A 20,347-nucleotide genomic window follows, 5' to 3' on the forward strand; every position below is an offset into this window, starting at 1 on the left:
TTTAACAAAGTAGGGCTACATAAACTACAATGACACAATTATGTGATTGCTCAAATACAATTAATTGGTGGATTTGTTGTATAAAATGTAGTAAAATTATCATTTTACATATGATTTCTGTGTGAAATATTTTTTTCCGTTTTTATTTCGGCTAAACAGAATTCTTTTTACGACATTAGCACTGTGACTTACTTCAGATAATTTACTGGAAAATACAGTGATTGTCACATTGGGGGATTGGATACATCATTCAACCGTAAATAATAACTGCACCAAACTCTATCATCATTGCCATTTCAATCGGAAAAGCTTGAAGTAAGTGATTTTGTGGTCTTATATGCTTTCTTCTACTGTGCCGCATTTAAAGTCGTTCACTTGGTTCGTTTGCGATTGTGTAAGGGCGTTTAAAGTGGCCTGTAAGTGCGTATTCTGCACTCAAATCTAATTGCTCCCCAGCAAAAGTTATTTTAAATTTTTGCGCCATTCAGTCTCGCGTGTTTATTACGTCACAGTGGAAAGATCAAAATCAAAGAGGCAAGATAAGCAGCAATCTATTTTCAAGTTGATTTCAGCGCTTTTGTTGCTGTTCAGAAGTTTAATATTGCCAAATGTGAGGGCTTTTACTTCGCGTACCTATGGGTAAGTGTTTAAGTAATGCCAGAAGTATAATAGATTTTATGTAATTACACTATTTTGGTAATTGCAATTAACTTGATTATGTTAAATCCAATGTACTAAAAACAACCGATTTTTCCAAACGCAATCTAGTTTCATACAAGTGTCGTAGTTCGTTTTAATTGTCAACTATGGTGTTTTCGTCATTTCTGCACCTTATAAATCCTTTATTTCTATCTGGACTTCGTCTTACCATAGTTTTTATTCATTTTTACACAAAATAGTGATTTTAGCTGCCGGTTCACCAGTATGTTATTGCTTTATAGAATCCACATTTTAATAACACTTTCTATGTCCTTTTTGTGTTAGCTACGAAACTACTACCTTTGAACATCTGCAATACAAAGTGCACTAAGGTGACTGTAACTGAAAAATAGCAATTTCTAAATTTAGGGTCAGGTGCCTCTAAGAAAAGCGCGATCAAATCAGTCAGCAACAATCGCATAATATCTTTGCCTCACCAACATTCAAACGAACACATCAACCTTTTGGTGAAGGGTCTTTCAGTATTACGTCACAACTCAGCGCTATGTGACGTCACTATCTGCATAAACGGTAAATATGGCAAATGTTTTTTGTGTAAACCGTTTAAAAATTGGAGTCATTTTGTGCAGAAACTGAAAATGGCCCCCCACTAAAATTTCCCTCACATAAGTGCGTTTTGGCGGCCTCTAGTGGCTATTTCCGAGACAAGCTTGGCGTATCTTCACACGGATTCGGTAAGAAATCTTAAATAGGCGACAAAAGCGACTTATCATCACTATTATTAAGCTTAAACGAGCTCATTTTGTGTAATCCACGACTTTTTTAGAACAGACTTCCAAAACTGATGTAGCGATAGAAGAAATCGAAACGTCAGCGGAACCGGATCTGACGTCACCTAAACACGTAAATGTGACGTTGGATTTCTCGATCAGCAAAAAATCGATGGAAGTCGTCTTGCAGTTCCTTTACACCGCCATTTTTGACGCGAAGATTAATCAACTTCCGGCTGTCCTCGAGGCTGCTGTAAGACTAGACATCGCGTCGTTGAAACGAAGATGTTTGAACGAAATTATGAACGGGTGTGTTGAGATTATTCTTTTAATACTAACATAATTAAAAAGATCCGTTGTCGTGTCAAAAATGATCCCCACAGAAATTTAATGTCTTTTGAGATATTTGAATAAGCGTGTAAGTTAGGATCGACATGATTTTTTCATCATCATCAAGCAATAAATTTTAAAAGACAACATACCGTATTTACTCGATTGTAAGCCGCGGCTTATATTGTTTTTTAACTCCGACTTTTTAATTTATTTGGGGTTCCAAACATGTATGCATGTACAGATTATACGTCGATATACGTTCTGTTGGGTACAGTTATCAACGTAACTAACAGATATGGGCAAATAGTTATACTATATAACAACAGAAAGATGTATTATGAAACAATCGTATCTAAAATTCCAGCGTGCGGCTTACAATCGAAGGCGGCTTGTAAACGAGTGAATACGGTATCTTCAATAAGCAACCCCGCTTATTGGCTATATTCATGCTTCGCCTTTTTTTGCCTAAAATAAATTGCTACAAGAGCAACAAAGGTAATTATTCCTGAAATACCATTACTACCATGACCTAAACTTACATGTGACCTTTTATTTTGTAGATTTCACACTGATTCGTTCCAAGCCATGTACAAAATTTCCAATGAGCTTGATCTTTCACTTTTTAAGGATTTTCTTTTGTCGAAAATTGCCGCAGATTTCGTTAATTTCGTCGACACGGATTGTTTTCAACGTTTAACTGAAAATGAGCTTCAGGTTTCCTTATTCGTTATTTTTCTTGTGATTATTATTTTTGTAGCTTTTTTGCACATTAGGGAATGCTAACTAGTTAACTATTCCACATTACCTACCCACAAACTTATTTGTCTTGGCAAAAACAAATTGCCTACTAAGCACTAATGTATATTTTTTAAACTGTTTTTGAGGTCCTGTTTGTGTACTCTTACGATTTGATACATTTGATTTCCGTAAACTTATTTTTTGCACAAAATATACTTTCTGCTCATCCAACATATACAAGCCGGGAATCTCCCTATTACAGTCCTCACGTTGCGCACCACAAATAGAAAAATACCGCGCTGCAAAGTGGCCCAGTCGCATCAGCTTTTAAGTTAAGATCATACTTTTAGGGATCATTTCTATAGTGTGTATCTTGAAAACGTCATCCAAGTATGACAGACCCTCAACTGCGATGATGAGACGCAGAGTGGGCTTCTGAGCATGAAACATGTTCAGTGGATGTTTCGATGTCCGCTGAGTTTGACGATTGTTCTGCAGTCAGAATTTCTGACAGCGGAGGAAGCTCACTCGTTCCGAGCAGTTGTCATTTAACAATTAATCGATCAATCCTTAAGTTACCAACTGGGGCTACCACAGTTGGTTCATTTGGTTATTGGTACATTGATATTGTGGAAAAGGATTTTTGCATCAAAAAGCCAGTCACTTGTTATCATAAAGTGCGCTTGATCTAACTTGATATGCAACAGGTTTTGTTTGGACTTCTAGCATATGGCTTTGGCATTATTAGGGCAAAATGTGAGAAAACAATCATCTAGGCCAGGGGTCGGCAACCTGAAGCTGAATACATGCACAAAACACTCTGCTTTCTCTTTATTATTGATATCTGCTGGCACGAACCACTATTGTTTAGAAAAACGTTGGCACGCAAGGTCATTAACACATGGAAATAACAAGTAAACTGGCATGTGTCGCCTAAAAGGTTGCCGACCCCTGATCTAGGCATTGTTCCATCCATCTGGTAAATTTTGCACAAGCGCTTTTGTAAGAGGGCTCTGAGTCAGATAATTTTGCTGACCAGTGGCCGTAGGTTGCCAACCCGTGCAGTAAAGCTTTGCTTGGACTTGCCATCATGAGCTTTGAATACACATCTGTGAAATCCAATTTTTTAATTTATAGAAAACAACTTTGGTTTACTATTGGAATGTCATTGCCAGTATGTACATTGTAGAACTTGTAATTATGTGCTCAAAGGTTGAATGTAAAATTTAATTTGTTGCCACTGCTGTTGTGTTCTGCCTGACCTGTATTTTATTTTTTATATCACCTAGTATTACTTCATATAAGTTTCACTTTCTTTTCAGAATATTACCTTGTTAAACATTGTGAATTGCTAAATAGAGTTGGGCGATTTATCCATGTTTCAAGTGTCTGTGTTTTATTATGTGATACATAGGACATTGTCAACAATAGAAATGGAACACTTTCAAACAATTGCATCATTCCAGAACTTCAGATGTTTAATGCAATTATTAAATGGCAAAAACATGTAAGTTACTAATGGTGAATGCAATGCTTTAAACTACAAAGTTAGTTCTTACTTTTTACCTTTCGTTGTACTTAACTTGTTCAATATGTATTGCAACATATTACAGGTCATATATTTAGATTTCATATTATTAGGAGATTTATGTTTTAATATCAAACATTGGCATTTTTGAAAACCTTTGTACTGGTACATTCATATCCCAATATTTGACCAACCAAATTGTTAAGCTTTTTACTTAATTATCTGAATGATGAGATAAACTGGACATTGTATGTAATGCTACAATTTTGCTACTATATTAAGGTCTTTATGGTAAACAGTTCTAATTGCCATTTTAAGTCATCTGCCTAGCTTTGAAAAAGTGTATGTACGTCTACATTAAGTTAGTATTGAACATGTATTTTAACTATGTGTGTGCAAAAAATGTGTTTAAAAATACTTTTCATATCATTATGCATAGATATGCTTTAGGACCAAAGAGAAAGGATAGCCTCTGCTGTCAAGCTTCTAAAGACTTTGCATTATGCCAAGATCCCTCAGTCAACCCTGTCTGGATATGTGATCAACCAATCTATTGTGATCGATAACAAGGAACTCTTTGGTAAGGTTTAAGCAAGAGCATTTATTTAAGTCAAACATATCTAATCCTTTATCAGAGTTTGTACAGTGTTTGTGTGTCAGAAATTTGGTTCACATTTAACTTACATTGTCAAAAAAGGTCTACAGTATAACAGCTACCATCAACAGTAGTCTTCAACAGGTCACAAACTTATTAACTGTGAATAAAAGTAACTTAGAACAAGTCTATGATAAATGTTTGTCAACGAAAAGTAAGTCTGCATTAGGGATGTTCAAAGTAGAATAACGAATCCTTTGGATTCGAATCCAGTTAGATTCGAATCCATTTTTTCCGTTTATATCAGGTAATTCGAACCGATATAAATGTGTGCTCTCGTCGTTGGCAAAAAATGTAAATACATGTGTTACGCTTTTACGTCGACGCCCGGTCGTTGTACCGGTTGCAAAGATGTCAAGTGCATCGTCGCCGTCAAATCAGTGAGCTCCATACTAGTTATAACGCCAAGTCACGAGTCGCTATAACAACGCCATAGCGACGGTTGTGCGTTGGAGGCATAATTAACGATTACGCATCTGATCACGTGTTTATGCCTATGCCATTAAATGACATACCAGCGACTTTTTGCAACGTCTTACCAGCATCTAATTGTTTCTAACTTTTTTTCTGACACAATAAAAATTTAACGGTCATGGCGTTAGGCAGCGATTGGAAGCATGGGATTGTCTGTTAATATCGCAAAAACAGTGATGGAATCCCATAACATATGACGTTTGCATCATTTTTTTAACCCCATATAAACATAAGAATGCAGTTAGTACACGCTGCAAAGTTCACATTTTGTGTTGCAAAATCGCTGGTAGTTTAATTGGAATTCAAAATCACTCAATGTTTTAACGTTGCTAGGGTGCCTGTTTTTGCAGTTGTTTTAGGTTAACAAACGTTATATTAGTACACTAGGGAGTGTATGTCAGTCCTCTCACATCAACAAATCAAATTACCACAGCATGCTTACAACATAGTTACTTCTACTGAAGGCAATAATAATCACTAAATAAAATTGTAAAAGTTATTTTTTAACCTTATGCTAATTTTTCTGGCTTAGTGGCTTTTGGGTCATTTAGTTTCAATGCAGTTGTGCAAAGTTTTTTCTTAGTGTTTTTCTTTGTTTTGGTTGTTTTTTATTACATTATAAATGAAAAATATGTTTTATAATGTATTAAACTGGACTACTTTAGTTGTTGTCAAGATTAATGATTGCTCAGTGAAAAATAACATAAGAATTGGATTCGATATTCTAGATTCGCATCAATTATTCTAGAATACCCAATTATTCTACTTTGAACATCCCTAGTCTGCATACTAGGAAATAGTTCAAAATGCTACATTAGGGTTTATATAGCATTGCAAGTCATATATGGTATTGTAAGTTTTTTTAGACCAAATCAAACATCTTTATTTAACCTAAATTAGTTTTTTTCGAACTGTGGTCCACATACCACTAGTGGTCCACATACCACTAGTGGTAAGGTCGGGTATGATATCCAGAAATAGAACATGTGTTTTATTTCAGGCATTGTAGAGAATGTTCTTGATGCGGACAAGAAGAGGATTTTAAACAGATTGAAACAGAAGAATTCCACACATAATGGAGCTGGTGATGTCATAATGCCAACTCGAACCACTGTCGTAGTAACGGGAGGACGGAGATTTGACCAGTTTACTTCAACGGTGTGTAGCAACATTTTGCTGTTTTTTGTTAAGCACATACGACAGGGTAAAGATGTATGTAGTTGATTTCTGTTTTTTTATTATGTATTTCGTTTAATTGCATACTGATTCATAAACATTATATCAGTTGAGAAAATACTTAACTGTTTGTAAAAAATCTCAGCAACTTGTGAGATCTTGTCATTGTTTGAATTTGTTTTAGATGTTTGTTTTAATGCAATGCTTTTGTTAAAATTTCTTAGACCTATATCCTTAACTTTTTGCTCAGTAAATTTATAATTGTGTTTAATACTAACATTCAAATCATAGAACGCCAGGCCTATTAAAGGCATCGTACTGAATCTATGTCTTAATACTAACATTGTGTCGAAATACAAATTTAAGAAGCAACTTAATGTGTTTGCCAAATTGCATATTCCTAATGCACAAGTGGTTTTCAGTGTGCTTTAAAGTTTGTGCTTATGCCCTGACACATGAAATAATTCTGCCTACTTAATATTTTGGATTCACAGATCCGTGAACTCAACATTAAGGAAGATACGTGGAAAGAAATTGGTCGCATGCCGAGCACGTTAGCCTACCACCAGGTGGCGGCAGTGGACAACTTACTGTATGTTGTTGGTGGTTTGGAGTCATCGAGACCAGATGTACGAGGTTCGGCTGCAACCTGGCGTTTCGACCCAATGAAAAACGAATGGGAAACACTGCAAGAAATGCATCAAGAAAGGTGAAATAGTTAGGGTTTTTGCATGCTTTGTCTTTCGAAACGCAAAAGCAAGGAACCATTGCATGATATTTTCTGCAGACAGTTAGTTTGTGGTTTATGCCTAGTTATGGCATCCAGTAAATTAGATAAGGCATGACTTTTTGGCCTGTTGCTCCCAACAACCTGGAGTGCTATAATCAGGCTACAATAGCTCATACCCCAATCTCTTGTTACTAACTGCACTGATTAAAACTCTACACAGTCTGCAATATATCTATTTTATAAAAGACACAAGGACTGATTAAAGGGTTTTGCCCCAAAGGATGCATGATTGATAACTAACAACTTTATCACACTCATTATAAATACCACCACACTCCCCAAATTACTTAGAATCACTGCTCGAAAACTCCAAATGCTTATTTATTCCAGATAAAAGTTATGGCTTGTTTACCTTCTTTATTTCGAGTCTGACTGTGTTATACTCACAACTACTTTCCTGTTGAGCTGCCTGATTTATTGCAAGTCTGTTAAATTATTCATTTTGGCTTGAGTGGATGAATCTAATATTGCAATCCTTTAGGTTCCTTTTAGTGATGGGAGGATACCAGGTTTTGAAGCGAGTACCACATGTATATACCTTCAATACCGAGTACTTAAGTACAGTGTTGTACTTAGTTGTATATCACTGGCTTATTTATCTGGCATGGCAGAGGTACAGGCGTGCACACACATACAAAAAAATGTAATCTCCACAGGATAGCAAAAAAATATACAGAACCTGGCAGAACTTTTTCCCGATTTTGTGCTGTCCGAAGCAAATGTTGGCCAAAAGTTGCCCGTATTCTTATGGTGTAAATCGGCCTTTGGTACTCGCCTGTTGATATAGAAAACTGCGACAAAATATTTCGATACCGAGTACGAGTATTGATACCACTGAAATTGTTCGATACCGAGTACATGGTACTCAACCCATCACTACTTCCTTTGGATGTGAGCAATGCTGCTCAAGTTTTTTGCTCTTAAAAACATGGGTGGGTTGGCGGGATTAGAACCCTCAACCTTGTGGACACTAGGCAACTGTGCTGATCACTCAGCCAACTTGGCAATGTTCTCCATTAACCCTGAGTTTAATATGCAAGCACTTGCCTACATCTTAATTTGATTTTGCAGGGCCCATTTTTTTCTTGGTGCTGTGGATCAGAGTGTGTTTGCAGTTGGCGGAAAAAGTAGCAATCTTATCAGAACTTCAGTGGAAAAATACAACATCACAACAAAAAAGTTTGTTTTCCACTGTACTGACTTTGTGTGTGGTGTGAATAGTTTGAGAGTACACTCAGTTTTTGTATATAACATCAAGGACATTAGTTTTAATGAATGCAACAAAACTTAACATTACTCAGTGAAGGATTAAAGTGATATAAGGATAAAATAGTTAGTTACATAATTGGATTAAAATTAAATTTTATAATCAATCAAAATTTTAGCATTTTACTATTTTTATTTTAATTGTTCATCAAAAAACAGTAACTTCATGGACATAAGACTATCTCATAAAACTGAAAGCCAGTCTGCTTTTAAAAAAAAATGTTGTTCCTTAAAAACATTTAATGTTAAAATATGTTTTTTTTTGCAACACATTACATTGTGAACAAATAATTTGCCTGCAAATGTAACATTTTATTAAAAAAAAAATTTTAGATGGGAATTCGTTGCATCACTAAAGGCCCCTCGATTTTCTCATGCTGGTTGCGTTTACAAACATTGTTTGTATATAAGTGGTGGTGTTGTTAGAAAATCATCAACGACTGATTTGTTAAGGTAAGTTGGCATTATGACTCTTGCATTTAAATATTTTTTTGTTGCAAAAATTTTGGTAGGCTTAACTGCAATGGGGTTGGGTGGGAACTTGGCCGAATGGCCTGGCACGCCTGACCCATATACAAAACCTGATCGGGTTTCGTCCCCGGAAGTATCCTGGGTTTGAATCCCGTGAACGACAAAGGGCAATTTTCAGTTCTCGGACTGCCGCCTGATTGTCGAAAAATACAATAAAACAAAAAACTGCAATGGGGTTTGTCATTTGTGACATCTATGCAAATAAACAGATTATGTGATTAACTGGATTCATCTGTGGAAAAAATTGTGTGTGTTACTGAATGTTAGAAGCTCACTATATACTGAATTTTGTGGCTCATATGAAAAGTGTGCTACTGTCATAATGGGTATGAAAGTTAGTCAACCACTGGGCATTTGAGTTTAGTTAATGTCGGTATATTTCGGGGTAAAAAACATAGAGACACAATTGCACTGAACAATCACCAACTGGAAAAAGCTGTGCAACATTGGATTGTTATAGATCGTAAAATGGTGGGTGGCACACTTGATGGACCTTAACTAAAGGCTCTGCAGCTACGCTGTGAAAAAGATTTGGGTAGTTTTTAAGTACTACAGAATTGATTAATATTTTACCCAGATACGAAGTTTCAACGAACCACTGGGAGGCGCTCACACCTATGCGGTCACTACGAAGTAGCCACATGATGGCGGCAGTGAGAGATCGCATCTTGGTGTTCAGTGGAGAATGTCTTAACCAAGGCATAAACGAATCACTCTCTGTCGCCCTCGAGTGTTACATTCCACAGGAAGATCAGTGGCACAAGGTGGCGCAAAAGATCTCATTTCAGGTTAGTCTTTCATTACACCTTTGCGAATTTAGTAGTTGTAAACAAGCATAATCAGAAATATTTTTTGACAAACCCTTGGCAATGGAAATATAGTCGACTTATAACAGGATATGTTTAAGATACAGTAATGTACTTTTTCGCAATTTGCTTATTACATGCCATAGTTGGGGGCTATTACCTTAGTGTAGTGGTGGGATTCAGCCAGTTCGCACTGGTTCTATGGAACCGTCTCACGAAATTTTATGAGATCAGCGAACCGGTTAGCATTACAAGTTACTGTCAATAGACTTTTGTAACAGACCTGGCTGAAACATATGACTTTTGTGATAGAACCGACTGACAAAAATTTGAATCATACCATTGCGACAGTGTATACCTGTAACACGATCCCAGTGGTGAAATAATTTATTAAACATTGTTGTGTTGCTGCGAGTGAATTTGTTCACACAAAAAATTTTGGTAAAACCAAACACCCACCTATTAAAATTCTCCACTCTGTTTAAACTCAAGGGAGAAAAGGAGTGCGCATGCGCAGAACTGGACGGCCTCGTTTATCTGATTGGTGGATGCGGCTCAAACGTCATAGACCATCGGAATGACGTAGCTAGTTATGACGCAGAGAAAGACGAATGGAAGAGTGTTGCGAAGTTGCCAACCCGGTTAAGAGGCGCTTCATGCTGTTTATTGATGCTGTAATCCCGTTTATTCTATGTTATATTTTATTTATTTTTTCATTTAGTAAAATGCACCGATTGTTTTTATTGTCTGGGAAAAGTTTTAACTGAGTTTGCAGTGTTTTAGTTTAGTTTGAATATTTTTCTATTTTGAGGTTGCTATAGACCTAAATGTTGTGTTACAAGTACCTTTCATGACACAATTTTAATCAGTAATTAGAAAGTCAAGGCATCGAGCCACCAGAGTGTCGTTAGATGGCTACACTAGCCAATACGGGCGATCTTTCGTCGCCAGCTGCAGTAATGGGACCATATAGGTCGAAACTGTTTGCACTGTCTGCAGCTAACTAAAAAATGTTGGACGAAAGAGTTAATATATACTTAAAGCAATTAATTTTTAAAACGTTATGGATGTACAATTACGCGTCGTTTGCATTTGTGGCACATTTTCTTAGTAATTAGTTTACACTATACACATACATGTATTTTAAATCAACGGTTAGACATCCTGCAAAGTCAATGTTAAAGTGCTGTATAAAGTGCCGGCTGCTTTACGGAAAGGCAATGAGATATTCATAAACATATACAACCTAGTATAACCCCAAACACAACGCAAATTTCAGGAAGCTGGTGTCGTTTTAACGCAATGACAAAAAGTTTCATCACAAACCACACAGGAAGCCATCAAATGCGTTTTAGCTGCGGTAAAAGGCAGTTATTTTGCAAAAACATTGTCAAAGCAAAACTTAACCGATGCTTATTTTGTGCTCACTGAAGTTTTTTTTATGTATTTTGGACTTTATTTAAGTAATTAGTAAAAATAAAAGCGTGCCTATTACTATCTTCTGAACACAATGAATATTACCGTGAAACAGTGTGTAAATAATGCAACGCACTGAAGCGTTGCAACGTAAACAAACATAAGAACACGTGAACAATGTTTTAGTTAAAATGTGAAAACGTTGCAAGTTTGCAACTTATCTGAGTTTAGTTTATTTCGCTTGGTGAAAGACAACATAGCGACACAATTGCACTAAAACAATCACCAATGTCGTTATCTTTTAAATCTTTATTTTATTTATTTATTTTTTACTTGATAAAGGAGACAAGATCAAATGCACAATGTTCCATTTCATCTGTTTAAGTGGCGTGTAGCGGTATAACCATGGAAATGAACTTGAAAATCGCTGTAATCGGTGCAGGCGTTGTTGGTCTTTCCTCAGCATTATGCTTGGCCCAGCATTTTCCAGCGTCCCAATTATCAGTAATTGCTTCAGAATTTTATCCAAACCGACAAGAAAATACAAGGTCAGTTAATAACTTGTTTTAAATATCAAGTGATTTATTCTGCCCCAAAATGCATTTTTAGTTCTGCATAGTTAGCTACAAATTATAAGCACTCAAAAATTTATAATTAAAAATATGCTAATTGACAACCTGCACTGATGATGACAACAGTAATTGTTGAAACGTCTGCATTATGTACCGGGGCGTATACGAATGCACTAAAGGTGGTAACTGCAGAAGGCATAAATTGCCGGAGGCGTCGTACCTAATCAGCCGGTCACCAAGCATTCACCACCATATGGCAAGGCGTAGGCCAGAAAAATCTAGCCTGCGGTGGGATTCGGACCCACGACAGACACTTCAGGGTTGATCCCAGTTATAAATTTATGTTCATCTTAACTTTTTTGTTATATTCACAAATCATTTTATTCAGCCAAAACAGTTGAGGAACTACAACAGTTCTGAAACACTGCTTTAACTGCATGGTTTAGTGGAATTCCTAAATTTTGTTGTTTTAAACATTGTTATTTGTTTAAATTTCTAGTGTGCATGGATTTGGGATGTTAACACATCGATTTGACAGTCCTAACACCAACAAAAATGTTGTTGCTTGGTTGTTAAAAACAAAAGAATACTGCAGCAAAATGCATCCAACAGTTGCAGAATCAGCTGGAATTCGGCCTGTGGATACAGCATTGGTATATTATGCAAAGGATGAAAAAGGGTTAAACACAATAAGTAAGTGCAATTTGGTGGAAATTTAAGAATGTGTAACTGAAGCAACATGTTCAGCAGAATTTATATTGTTCAATAAGTACCCAATTTTGTGTGCAGTGTCTGAAAATGCAAGATGCCTTCAAAATTACAAAAACATCACTGAGCGAAAAGCCACATTGCCTTTGTCACAAGATGACACTCTCAAGACACTTTTTACTCCACTTGAAGGTGGAGGCGATTTGTTTGCATTTGAAACATCAACGTATGTTGTTGACAGTTCACTTTATCTTCCTTGGTTGAAAAATGAGCTGGCATCTTTAAAAACAAGGTAAGACCATTAGAACGATTCTCTTTAATCAAAAATTTAGTTTTATTTTATACAAATCTCAGGCCGTTTAATACTATTAATGAAAAAAACGCATGTTCCTGTATTGCAAAAAAGCTTGACAATCAGATATAGGGCCAAATATTACTTTAGCTGTTGTAGTTGATTTATACTAACATTTAAAACCAGTGTGGACACAAACAAACTAAAAAAAACAAACAAACAAAAGAAAAATTGTCTCACTTTTTTCCCTTTACATTCACATTTAGCACTTTTGTGTTTATAGCAATGGTGAGTCAAAAGTGACATTTGTGTCTCAAAGAATTTCATCAATAGATGATTTAGCTTTGGACTTTGATCTAGTTTGATCTAGTGAATTGTGCTGGAAATAATGCCGGAAATATTGCCAATGACCCTAATATGTTTCCTATACGAGGTAATACTTTATCGAATAACTTTCAGATCATAACTATGCAACTAGCAGAAAATTCTGTAATTGTGCAATATTGTGTATACTCAATCGTTAGGGCTTAAACGAGCACATTTGCTGCAACATTGCGAGTTTGGTTAAATGAGTTCCTGACTTGTAACACATTTAAATCAGGTCTCAATTTTTTTTGCTTTTACTTTAGAAACTGGACACCTTTTTATCAGTGGTTTTAACCTTCTTATTGTTGTTACACCTGAGCAAACATATCAGTTTTATTTACCTCCTTTAAAAAAACTAAAACTATCAACTGTGATGTCACATAAGGATGAGATAATGGAACTAAACAATTATGATGCAATTACCCTCTTGAAAAATGTCAAAATACCCCCTCAGTTGACAAAAAAGTCATGAAATCATAAAACTAAACATTACTGTTTGAATGCATCAAATTTTAATCAAACTCCTCTGTTAATTGGAAAAAAGGAAAAGTGTAACAGTGTTGTTACAGTCTAAGTGCTTTTAGTCATGTAATTATTGTTTTGCAGGTCAGTACATAAGCGTTGAGAAAATAGCTGGAATTGACAAAATATATGCAGCGAGTCACACGGTCATATGTCCACGTGTCAATGACATTTGTTTGGGTGCTACTTTTCAAGAAGGTCGATCTGACACCCAAGTTGACACCAGGGACACTGAAAATCTTCTAAGAGAATGCGAGGCCCTTGTCCCCGCTATAAAAGGGGCAAAGGTTTTAAAAGTAGATGTTGGTATCAGGCCTGCTCGATATGTCGGTGCTCGACTGGAGCTAGAGTGGTGGAAATGCAATTCAGGACCATCCTCGAAAATTGGAAAGATACCTGTAATACATAACTATGGTCATGGAGGAATTGGCTTGGCTGTCCATTGGGGTTGTGCACTAGAGGTCTCTAGACTTGCCAAGTTGGCAAATTCTGTCAGAGCAAATCTTTAGGTGGATTCATAGTTATATTCTTTTATTTTGTTCAAGTTTGCGGTGGCGAGTGGGTGCGCGCGTGCTGTGTTATTGTTTACTTGAAAGCTTGTTACTTCTTCTGCTTCTCGTGGTTCGTATCGGTCATCTGCAGTAGCGAGTAAGTTCATTATTACGATTCTTAACGCTTGCTGCATAGAGCCGACATGATCCACAAAAGATCAATTTAGTTCTTGTCTTTTATTCTGGTTACGCAACACACATCAAGTCTCATTTATCTCAAGGAAAGGATACGACGGAAAAGAGAGATATCAGCGATAAACATTGGCTTTTAAACTGATACTCGTTTTTCGTGCGATCATTCCAGAACAGTACCGTCTTTTACTCACATCAACTATTATTTTGTTTTAAGTTAAACGCTTGCAAAGATATGCAGCACTGCAATGGATTGCACAACTATTTCGAAACACCCGGTTTACGCAACAGCCTGTCTTATGGTCAGGCTGTTGGAACATATGAGGAAGACGAAACATGTAACCAGTGATTCATACCGGAACGGAACGAAACATAATAACGTTATTCGTTCTAAGGAATTTATTTATTTCGTTCTGGACCGATATTTTCATTTCGTTCCGGTCTGACCGAAATAAATTTATAACGGTATTTCGGTCCTTGTGCTTTTTCTACCAAAAACAAACCGCACAAACACGGAGTGAAGGAGAGTGAAGTTGAATTTATTATTGCCACTAATATCACACATTATTTCGCAACAACATAATTGCTTCAATGATGTCCCCTTTCATGCGGTTGCGTTTGGCTTCCAGAATCAGTTTAAGCCCAGAAAATGATCTCTCCACCGAAACCTGTGTAACTGGTAGCCCCGCTGCCACTTGTGCTACTGCTTTCATTATAGAAGAGCTGTTGTTCCAATACTGAAAAAGATCTTCCTTTTTGTCAACCCGCTTGGACCAAAATCCATAGAAAACACAAGTTGTCGCACGCCATAGAAAACACAAGTTGTGGGGATGAAAATGGGGCGAAATTAGCGCGAATTTTGCATTGCGCCTTATGGGGCCGATTTATAAAATGATTAATTTGGATACTTTTGCGGTGTTTGATTTTGCAATTTCTGCAAAATTTTGAATAAAAATATAACTACGCTCAACTTATAATGTTTAAATGGAACTGATGAACATGAAATAGAGTTTAAATTAGGTTTTAGCGGGTAAATTTTCCAGTAGATATACATGTAGCCTACTTAAGTCCCGAAAGATAAAAAGGTTGTGATGTATATTCATCTAAAATTGGAATAAATAGTTTGACCATGGTCTTCCAAGGTCAGAAAAGTCATGACGTAATAGTGACGTCATCGTTTATTTACTGCATTTTGACGCTTTTAGCACATACTGAATTTTGAAAGCTTTTGGTACTACCTTTAAAGGTGTTGCACAATCTTTCCCTCTTTTTTTAATTTTTTTGAAAGATATTTGACACTTTTCAGTGATAAAAGTATTTATTGCATTAATTAAGGTCTATATACCATGTTGAATATGTGTACTGTCATATGCAACACAACCACAAGAAAAAATGCAATATAAACAAATACAACTAACATTGATGCATAAAACAACCAATATCAACAAAATTGTTAAATCTTCTTGAATCTATTCACCTGTACAGCACAAAAAGTCTCGTGGGAAATTTTGCATCCAAAGTGGCACTTTTTTTATTTATTTCAGTTTCAGCTGATACTTCCCACAATACATGTTATGTGAGGATATCACAAAAAATCCAAATGATTTCATTAAGGGCATAAAATAACATGCAAGAATTATTAGCAATTTTCAAAATTGGTGATTCCATAAAATCAAAAAAGTCAAAACTTAAGAGACACACTGCACAGTATGACATGTTTTTTTGAAGCTTCATAAACTCAAACACAGTAGTTAAATGAAGTCCAATAGATCCTGTGTCAGCCTTCTAAATGTCACAAAATTACATTTAAATCAATGAATGTTATTTGTCTTTCCATCTTGTTATGCATTACTATTTTATGTCATTATTTGTGTCTGTTTTAATCAAAATTGTTGCAAAATAAAACATTGGCATTTATGTTTTACTTTTTCTGAGTCTATATGCCTGTTGGTATTGCAAGCCAGGAGCCATATGCCAAACAGCAACTTCTTACACAGGTTTGGTGCGATGGGACACTAGATAATTCTTCTTCAGTAAGGATACTTTGAAATCAACGGCTTGTTCTTTTAAAAGCCCACCCATCCACCAGTTTCTTCATTATATTGGTGCACTTAACTGGCCACCAAACCACTTTTTTTACTATTTTAAGTTGCAAGTTTATATATATGCACTTTATTCATCTTATCATAGAACTGTTAAATGTATTGCAAATTTCTTTAGGTTTGCACTTTTTCCAGTAGCAAAAAAATAAGTTAACCGTTAACCTAAATAAAGACTTTAAAAAGTATAACTTTGATAAACAAACTGCTTTGGTAACACTTATATTTCTAAGTTTTTGAAATATCTGTACAGTCAACATTTTTTATTACTAAAAACGGACGGGATCATTTATATTTACTACACTTTATTCACAAATTTGCTAGCAAACGATGCAGAAAATTTTTTTCGCTAAACTATTGCCAATAAAACTGCTTTCCTGCAAACATTGTGTGTTGCCTAGCAACCAATGACGTCATTTTTACGTCACGCATAAATTTTCTTGTCAGCAAGGCAATTTAGAAATAAAAAATATTTAGTCGTTAAGCCAGGTTATTGAAAACAACATCCAAAACCCTATCCTTTGCGTTGTTAAAAGCGTGCAAAGTCGCCCCATTTCACGCTCCATGAATTCTCGTGCGACAACTTGTGTTTGATAGATAGACTTTGGCTTGGACTGTTCGTACACGTCGAGGGCGTCATTGAACTCGGTCGCCTTGGGAAGGTTTCCGTAAGTATTTTGCTCCAAATCTTTTGCTTTCAACAACTTTTCAATTAGGTCATCTTCTGAATCAAATCCTCTATTCCCAGCTCTTTGGTATCCTTCCGGACTGTTTTGCTCACTGGAAGTGCTGGCGACTGGACTCATTTCAAGTTGACTGTCGTCTGTAACTTTTTTTAGTTTTAACCACATTTCGTGCAGCTGTGCTCTTGCGACGCCCTTTTCGGAAGCCGAGAGAAGACAACGGTACCTCGGATCAACATATACTGAAACAAGTAGAGCTGCGTTGCCAAGCAAACACTTTTCTCTGCTTCTCAGATTGTTGGCAATACTTCTTGCAAGAGGATTATCATAATCAGATAATTGTGTCTTTAGTTTAATCCAGTGGGCATAGAACTCCCCTCCAGCAATATTTCGGGTTTGTAAAATCTTGGTTACGTCGAACACCGGTTTCAATGCATCAACAATGCGACGTACATTGTTCCATTCCAATTCTGACAAGCAAAGTCCTGCAACAGGAACACCTTGCGTGTTTATTTCGTCAATTGTGTCTCGCAAGTCTAGGACACCACGAAACATCATGTATGTCGAACCCCACTTTTTATGTGTTTTAACATGTTTCCGCCATGAGCCATCCCTTCAAAAACAAATTCGCAATGCCTGCATTTTATTTCAACTTTCTGCTTCTTCTTTACTTCAGTAAAAAAATTCCACGCTTGGTTTGTCCTTTTTCGACCCATCCCTTAATCTAAAATATCCTGGCAATAATATGAGAACGAAAATCGTAACATGTATCACTGTTATGTTACCAATCATAACCCGCACTTATTCCACTACTTAAACCTACAAAAGTCTTACAGTTCCACACACAGGCTAAAATATCTAATGACGTTAAATATCAATGCTCATTGCTTACCAACACTAAAATAAGTTAACCAAACGGAGTATAAGCAAGTTGCAACAAACAAAGATGGTTGTCTGGTGGTTATTACGTCACATAACATGTATGACAAAACAGATGTCATAGTGATTTAACTGTGATTGTATTAAAACAAATAAAAAACGATGATTTTTAATTGATGAACGAAGCATTTAAAGCAACTCTCCTGGATTTTTTCAGAACGAAATACCGAAATAAAAAATAACGGTATTTCGTTCCGTTCCGGTATTTTGAATATTTTTTATTTCGGTATTTCGTTCCGGTATTTGGACCAAAAATTATTTATTTCGTTCCGGTATAACGTTCCGTTCCGTTCCGGTATGAAACACTGCATGTAACAACGACACTGGATATGTGCTTCCAATAGTTACTGAATCATGAGAACCGATGGAACAGTAAAGTTACACCGCTCGATACCATATGTCGCAAAAGCAGCATATAAATTCCATGGAACGAAAAGTCATGGTTGCAAAGTTACAATTTTCCATTACCTAACGCTTAGCCAAACCAAAGTGCCAAAATGATGGTTTAAAAGCACGTGACCGCTACAAGTTTAAATTATTATAATGCTGTAATTAACTTTTCTTGAACATTTACCTTATTTATAATTGTGAGTTTACGTAAATAGTGTTTGAGTAAACAGTTCATTATGTGTTTTACCACAAAGTGCAATTGTCTTGTAATTTACTTGTGTAAATTTTTTTTGCAGATTTATTGTTGTTTGTACCAAACACAAATTTATGTCATTAAAAATGTCTTTTTAAAGTGAGGGGCAGTAGCAATTAACTTACCAGTCTGAAAGGTTTCAAGATAGAGTAGTTTTTTTTTTTTTCTTCCATCAGCACTCCTAGTTTTCAGACCAACAATATAGTTTTGTACATTATGCCGGTTAAATCCAGATAATCTCTTGCTTAATGTGATTTATGTACTATCCCCTGCCTTCCCGGATGTTTTGGGTCAGATTTAGCGTCGCTTGACGTTTTACAATGTTGTGCGATAGAACAAAATACGCGAGTGTTGGGTAGGATATTGCTTCAGAACAATTGATCTTTGTAATAGGTTAATAGCATTATTAAACTTGACGTTTTTCAGGGGAAAATTATGCCGCTGTCAGACCAGAGAAAAAGAGCGGCGCTTTTAAGAGAAAGAAAGAAACAAAGAACAAAAAAAGAAAAAGGCGACAGTGACCAGGCACGTCAATATTGTGGCACTGGTCAGACTAGCCTTTGTATCAGATGCGATACTGAGTTGAGTTGAGTTGAGTTGAGTTTATTTCGCTTGGTGAAAGACAACATAGCAACACAATTGCACTAAAACAATCACCAAGCCGGAAATAGCTGCGCAACGTTAAGACGTTATGAAGCGCAAAAAAGTGTCGGGCACAATTGGTGGATAGTAGTTGAACGCGCTGCAGCTACACCGTATTATAAGGCGTTATGTGTCGGGTGCTCACAAGAAAGTGAGTGTGGCGCAGAGTGAGTATAACACGACTGGGGGGGACGATGGTGGGACCAGTCGCGGGGGCCCTAGAATCTAACCACCCGTGTTAGGGAAAGAGGGTGGGGTTCGACAGGAAAAGAAACCACCGAAAGAAACCCTGCCGGATAGTTTCAAGCGCCGGAAGGAAGAACACACAACAAATCCCTAGTCGCCATTAATAGTTAACTTTGGACTCACTTGCAGTTCCTTATTGGGGGTAAATCGTCATAAATGACACCGAATGTGTAAAACAGGAAACAAATATTATCAAAACAGGAAAAGGTTTATTTTCGCAACAAATAAACGCTTGCTCTAAATCGAAGAAGAAACGACAAATATTGATACAATACAATGATAAAATATGTAAACTAACGCAGTGAAACCGTGTGAGATTAACGCGATAAAGCGACGCGTTGTCATGTCAACATGATCTTGACAAAGGACAATGATTTTCAGCAACTCGTGTAAACACCGTTTCAGACCTTAAATATTTGCTGCAAAGGAAAATATCTTGTGTACTTTAATACAATAAAACCAATAGACTGTAAATCCTTGGTTAAACAGAATCAGTCGGTTTTAAATGAAGGAATATATATTTCGCCGATATGACATCATCAGTTCCTGTAACCAAAATACAATACGATATAAAAATGATTGCTAAAACAAACACGCTAAAATAAATAAAAGCAGTAAAACACTAAAACAAGATTTTACTGTTTCAAACTGTCAACGCTGTCTGAACCAACCTCAAACACAAACAGAACAAGCGAAAACTCCGGCACTGAACCAACCATCTTGTGTGCTTAGTCTGTTTTATGCGATGGAAACAGAGGTGAGGTCATGTTACGGCTAAAACTGCTTACTCCGCAAACTTAGGTTGTTTA

The 20,347-nt window shown here is 36.3% G+C and overlaps 1 protein-coding gene, 1 non-coding gene and 1 pseudogene across 3 annotated transcripts; all 3 read left to right on the plus strand.

Annotated features, from left to right (window-relative positions):
• Positions 1 to 635: 635 nt before the first annotated feature.
• Positions 636 to 10,466, plus strand: LOC145234557 (kelch-like protein 13). Its single transcript, XM_080099270.1, has 13 exons — positions 636 to 639; positions 1,069 to 1,230; positions 1,290 to 1,394; positions 1,517 to 1,739; positions 2,324 to 2,477; positions 3,916 to 4,008; positions 4,480 to 4,609; positions 6,159 to 6,316; positions 6,829 to 7,043; positions 8,196 to 8,303; positions 8,724 to 8,843; positions 9,499 to 9,709; positions 10,220 to 10,466. The coding sequence occupies exons 1-13, from the start codon at positions 636 to 638 to the stop codon at positions 10,403 to 10,405; spliced, it is 1,869 nt and encodes a 622-aa protein (XP_079955396.1). The 3' UTR covers positions 10,406 to 10,466.
• Positions 2,836 to 3,043, plus strand: LOC145235279 (small nucleolar RNA U3). The gene has a single exon (XR_013861776.1). It is a non-coding gene; the product is annotated as a small nucleolar RNA U3 (small nucleolar RNA).
• An 886-nt stretch (positions 10,467 to 11,352) lies between the features above and the next one.
• On the plus strand, positions 11,353 to 16,210 carry LOC145232237 (D-aspartate oxidase-like; annotated as a pseudogene). The gene is made up of 5 exons (XR_013860847.1): positions 11,353 to 11,691; positions 12,215 to 12,408; positions 12,505 to 12,715; positions 12,999 to 13,148; positions 13,688 to 16,210. The product of XR_013860847.1 is annotated as a D-aspartate oxidase-like (transcript).
• Positions 16,211 to 20,347: the final 4,137 nt, after the last annotated feature.

Source organism: Phallusia mammillata, chromosome 6 (assembly GCF_965637545.1).
Source record: "Phallusia mammillata chromosome 6, kaPhaMamm4.hap1.1, whole genome shotgun sequence".
NCBI lineage: Eukaryota > Metazoa > Chordata > Ascidiacea > Phlebobranchia > Ascidiidae > Phallusia > Phallusia mammillata.

What these genes read in the sequence shown, in the direction of transcription:
- LOC145234557 (XM_080099270.1), top strand. An exon ending in TTATTAAATGGCAAAAACAT is followed by an intron (nt 4,009 to 4,479) that starts GTAAGTTACTAA and finishes GATATGCTTTAG; the next exon opens with GACCAAAGAGAAAGGATAGC. An exon ending in CGCAAAAGATCTCATTTCAG is followed by an intron (nt 9,710 to 10,219) that starts GTTAGTCTTTCA and finishes TTTAAACTCAAG; the next exon opens with GGAGAAAAGGAGTGCGCATG.